The sequence below is a fragment of the Cylas formicarius genome, unplaced genomic scaffold (genome assembly GCF_029955315.1).
Source record: "Cylas formicarius isolate icCylForm1 unplaced genomic scaffold, icCylForm1.1 PGA_scaffold_1__22_contigs__length_36826433, whole genome shotgun sequence".
Classification (NCBI taxonomy): Eukaryota; Metazoa; Arthropoda; class Insecta; order Coleoptera; family Brentidae; genus Cylas; species Cylas formicarius.
The window spans coordinates 11,933,886-11,939,263 of record NW_026844264.1 but is presented as its reverse complement, the minus strand read 5'-3'; the positions used below and the strand labels follow the sequence as shown (position 1 = coordinate 11,939,263).

At 35.5% G+C, this 5,378-nt stretch overlaps 1 protein-coding gene across 1 annotated transcript; it reads left to right on the top strand.

Annotated features, from left to right (window-relative positions):
• Positions 1-1,175: 1,175 nt before the first annotated feature.
• LOC132696349 (histone H4-like) lies at positions 1,176-5,378 on the top strand (the record flags this gene model as incomplete). Its single annotated transcript, XM_060661121.1, is given in 2 exon segments — positions 1,176-1,187; positions 5,151-5,378. Coding segments are annotated over 2 exon segments (240 nt in total), but the record flags the coding sequence as incomplete, so codon positions are not given.

Here is a 5,378-nt window from a genome sequence, read left to right as displayed (position 1 = left end):
TTTTTTGAAGTTTCAGTGAATTGAAGTTTACTTAGAGCAGAAATATTCCAAGTGAAGTAAAACAGGGAATGTGGTTACTTTATGATGGAGCTCCTACACATCATGCCCATCAAATTACGAACTACTTTAATAATGCATTTCCTGGTGGACAGAAAGAGGTGGTCCGATTAGATTGCCATCTGGATCTCCTGATCTAACGAAGATGAACTATTTTCTGTAGGGATATGTTAAAGACCAGATGCATAAAACTGCTCGCACAATAAAACAGGACATGAAACAGACCCTTTAAAGTTTTAGTCAGTCATAAAATAAATATCCTGAAACTTAATTTAACAGTTCTTTTTTGTTTTGCAGGTTTGTTCTTAGTTTTTATGTGTTTTTTTTTCTGGAACTATTAACGATAATAATAGTGCATTTTTAATATTTACCCTAGCGTAAAATACTGTTCAAATTGTTTTTCCAAAGCTACTCAGTTCATAATTTTATTTTTTTTTTTAATCTCGGATTTATTATATTATTATTATTACTAAGAATAAAGTGAAGAGGAAAACCTATTATGCACATTGATAGTTAGAACCACAACACATATAATAAACATTTAGTTATTGCTGTGAAATAATACACTGTCCAGGCGACGTTTAAATACGGACAAGTTCGGCGCACACACAACATCTGGGGGTAAACTGTTCCAATAATTGAAAGTCCTGTTACTTATAAAATGCAGGCGATGTGAAGTCCTGAATTGTTCCTTCCTTATTTTAAATGGATGACCACGTAGGCGTTCATCATTGCTTAAGACCACAAGGGGCACGTCAGCCGACGCTGACTTAATGTTGGCAGACTAAGTATTTTGAGACGGTCATCATGCACTTTTTCCAGAACATCACAGTCACGCAATAGCCATGGGTTCCAGACTGGGTAAGCAAAATTCCAGGATTGGGCGAATGTAAGTGGTGAAAAGCCTGCAAGCGATGCGAGGACTAGGATTTTTAAAAGTCTTTTTTAACAAAAATATCGCGCAATTTGCTTTCTTTGCAATATTTGATACATGTGGAGACCACGCAAGATCGTTAGTTACTGTCACACCAATTCAAACCGGGATTGTTCTTGCCAACATGCGTCACAGAGCACTTTTGATCATTCAGCGGCAATAGCCAAGTTGAACACCACTTGGAAATAGCATTCAAGTCTCTCTGCAATACGTCCGCATGTGTTGAAGGATTCCCAAATAATTTAGTGTCATCAGCATAAGCGCTCACATGACAATCAATTTAATATATTATTTCCACATTACATTATACTTAATTCGTCTCGGTAGACTTTTCACGTTCAGATAAAATTGAAAGGAGTAACTAATTTAGGTATAATATACAGGGTGTTCCATTTCAGTTTTTCATGAAAATTAATATTTTTCAGCTTTTCTCACCCTGTATAAATGATTCTAACTAACTTCAAGACAAGCAACAATAAAGTGACTAATAAAATTGATAAATGACATAAAATTACAGCTGTCAGGGCATTTTTGTCGAAAAGTTTCAGTATAGACCATAACAACCTTATATTGGACGTTTGAGTATATATTGCGCCATAAATAGATACTCCCTCTATTTATGGCGCAATATACAGGGTGATCCATTTAATTTGATTTCCCACATATCTATTTACCTGGCATATTTGAAAATAGTTTTAAATTGTATATTACGTTGACACACTATTTCGAGAATCTGTATTGATAAAAATTACACCTAAATGACAAATACAGAAATAGGAAGTTTTAGTGAACCATATTTATGAATTCCTCTCCGGAATAAAATATATTTTCCGTCAGGTAATTATTTATTTCAATTTATTAGCAGAGATCGTCGCAATTTCCAATTTTCTCTATCTTTACTAAGCTGATTCAGCAGAGTTTTTTGATATCAAAGTGTATCATCTGCGAATAAGATAAAGTCTCCGCCATCCATGGACAAGGTAAAACTATAAATATCGGGAATAGCAATGGTCCCAGTACCGAGCAATGAGGCACTCCCCTGTTTACAGGTTCTAGGCAGTGTTATCAACTACCACATACTGAAACCTATCCGTGGGATATGACATTAAGTCCAATAGGTCACAATATCACAATATTCAAGTTTATTCATTAAAAATTCAACATTTACGCATTTAAGTCTTCCGAGAGTGCCAGATAGATCTTGTGCTTTAGTGTTTAAAATTTAAATTATATTTACTTTGCGACACTTATTGACAAAGTTCGTTCTTAAAAATAACTAGTGTTTCTGAATGTGTTTCTGAAAAACGCAACCCAAGCGAGCTGATATATTTATCAAAAGGGTCACTGTCTTGTAGAAGATATTTCAAAGAGTTGGGAATTTTAACATTGACATCATTATATATTTATTCATTACCTGTATACGTACACAAGCATAATATATAAACAGAAAAGAAAATACGCACATAACTACAATAAACGGGCGAAAAATGATTTTACACAGCCATTTTCAAGATTTTCTGTAGCACAACAGCATCCCACATACGTCAGAATTAAATGTTATAACAAAATTGCAAAGATCGACCAGAGCTTATAGGACGAAAAGGTTAAATTACCACTGTTAATAAAAAAAACTAAAATCACTATTAATAGCTAAATGTTACTATGCGGTAGACGAATTCTATAATGACGACTCACCTCTGTAGTGTATTAAATGTTAATTCTAAAGTGTGTTAATTTAATACATTGCATTATTTTTGTGTGCGTATTTATACTAATATTTGTTTGGTGAATGCCTAAATTTGTTATGTATATATTTGTTGGTTTACATTTTATTTATACTTAGAATCTATCATAAAATGACGTGCATATAATGTACAACGTAACAGTAAAATGCGAAATAAAGAAACATGAAAACAAGAAAAATGACAAAACTGTTTGTGCTCAAAGCTATTCGCTACCAAAACTCCACATTCGAAGTTGCAAAAGTAGTTAAAATGTTATGAATTTGTAATCAATGAGTATGAAAAGATTGACATCAGGAGAATAATAAATTCGTTTCACTTAAAAAATGAAATAATTACATTGGACAACCACTCAAAAAAAAAAAACGAAAAAGTACAAACGTTCAAACAATAATAAAAAGCAGTTTCAATAATATATCTCTTTGTTTAAAATTTGTTTTTGTCGAAATCGCTTCAAAACGAAATCTAACGGCATTTCACCATATCATGGTGGCAAATAAAAGCGTTTGTAGCAAAGTATCACTTTTAATATGAGAGTTGTTGAAACTCTCTTGCAAGAGGGAATTGTGAAAAATGGGGTAAGTGCGTCGCAAATGTGATTTGAAGTAGTAGAAATAATGGGGGAAGCTGGTAACACGCTGGACAACGCTGTGGGGCCCCTTATTATTTCTCTGCACTCGAACCACTATAGTACATCTGACTATTCTGAAGATATATCAGATTCCAGATTGTGAGAGTCAGCAATCGACCTGTCCGTCACTGCGACCCAGAGGATATATTGTGACTCTCTCCATAGCTACAGTGTGTCACCCGGGTTCGTCTATCAGACCAGACTTGATACCTTCGATAGCGACTCCTGATGGAAAAGCACTCTGGATAGGCATTCAAACTAGCATAATGTGTATGGATGTTTCCTCCTCCTGCAGAATCTGCATTCAATATTTTCTTCCACTCCCATTAGGTCCATTGTTCTTACAACCTATTTTTGTGGCTTAGCAGGTCTCTTGTAAATTTAGCCGATGGGCCTCGGAGTTGGCCTGTCTTTGTCCTGGCATGTCTGCCCACGATTCCCGGGATTCTCTTCATTTCCATTACGTGATGGCTGACTTTGCAACGGGTTTGGCTACCCCACTGAAGGGGTTTTGGTCCGATCATACACCTTGACGAGCGTTCACGGGCTATTTCGTCGACGCTTTCGTTACCTTTGTGGAATTCGTGCCCTGGTTCCCACGATAGCGTCACTTGCTATGTTATGACAATCCAGAACTATGTTATTTTGCTGGATTGCGTAGTTTTTATTGCCGTTTGGCTGTAGTTACATTGTTTTATTACGATTTTTTTTAATTTCTAGTTCTCTTGCACAATGTTCTATTGCGGTAATTTCAGCTTGGAATGCTCGTGCTAACTTACACATTGCTATGAAGGTGTATTGTAGATAGTAGATTTTTTTTAAATAATAATGTTTATTAAAATTTATCTATTTACATAAAATTCTTAGTTCGATATAAGTTTTTATTTACTTATCTAGGAATAATTAGTATATTAATTACTATATTCATTGTCATAATAAACTATGGTTCGCCCATCGATATACCGTTTTTGCGACATAATCCGGTATTAAATTTTGGTAAATTTTTATGATGGTCTAACGGCAGGCCTACCTCGCTTGGGTTTCTCTCTGTAACTCTTAATAAATAGATTCGCAATTCCAGGATGATGTTCCAGAGCCGTACTTCGGTACTTCGTGCATACAAATGCTGAAAGCATTTGTATGCACGAAGACGGATTTGTGTAGATTTTCATAGGTGACATTCCTCGATTATTATTAGTCAATTCAGTGCAAAATCCATTCTTACTTTAAAATGTTCATTATAAATATAAATGAAGGAGTAAATTTAGCTATAAACCAATGTTATTATTAATTCTGGCACTAGTCGACTTCGGTAAACATTTTCTTCTTCGACGACATGTTCTACACATGTTTTCCAACTAGAAGCAGATATTTTTTGTCTACTTCACTTCTAATTAATTCTATTGTTTCTTCTTAAACTGGGTTTCAGCTGTCCCCATATCACTTCTATCGGATAAAAATTGCAGTGATGTTGTGGAAGACGGACAACTTTGAATCCCCGCTTCATGGCCAACTTGTCCACGTTATACTTCTTATCAAACGTTTCCGTCTTAAGAGCTTCGAATAACCGCTTCTTTGTAAAGGAATTTTCAAAATACATATTATTTTCGGTATTTTTTCCGTTGTGCAGAATGGTAGCTGGCGTTGTCCATCACGACAACAGTGTTCGATGGAATATTGGGACGCAATTTTTTAGAAAACCGTTCTTCAAAAATGTCTGCTGTCATGTTTTCGTTGTTGTCAACCTTTGTTTCTTTGACGTTTTTTGCAGGATGCAACCAAGCAGGGAATAATCAAGCCGGCCATTAGAAGATTGGCCCGTCGCGAAGGCGTGAAATGAAGTTCCGGATTGATTTACGAAGAAACTCGTGGCGTTTTAAAGGTGTTTTTGGAAAACGTCATCAGAGACGCGGTAACCTACACGGAGCACGCCAAACAAAAAACGGTAACCGCCATGGACATGGTGTACGCGCTGAAACGACAAGGTAGAATTCTTTACGGATTTGGGTGTTAA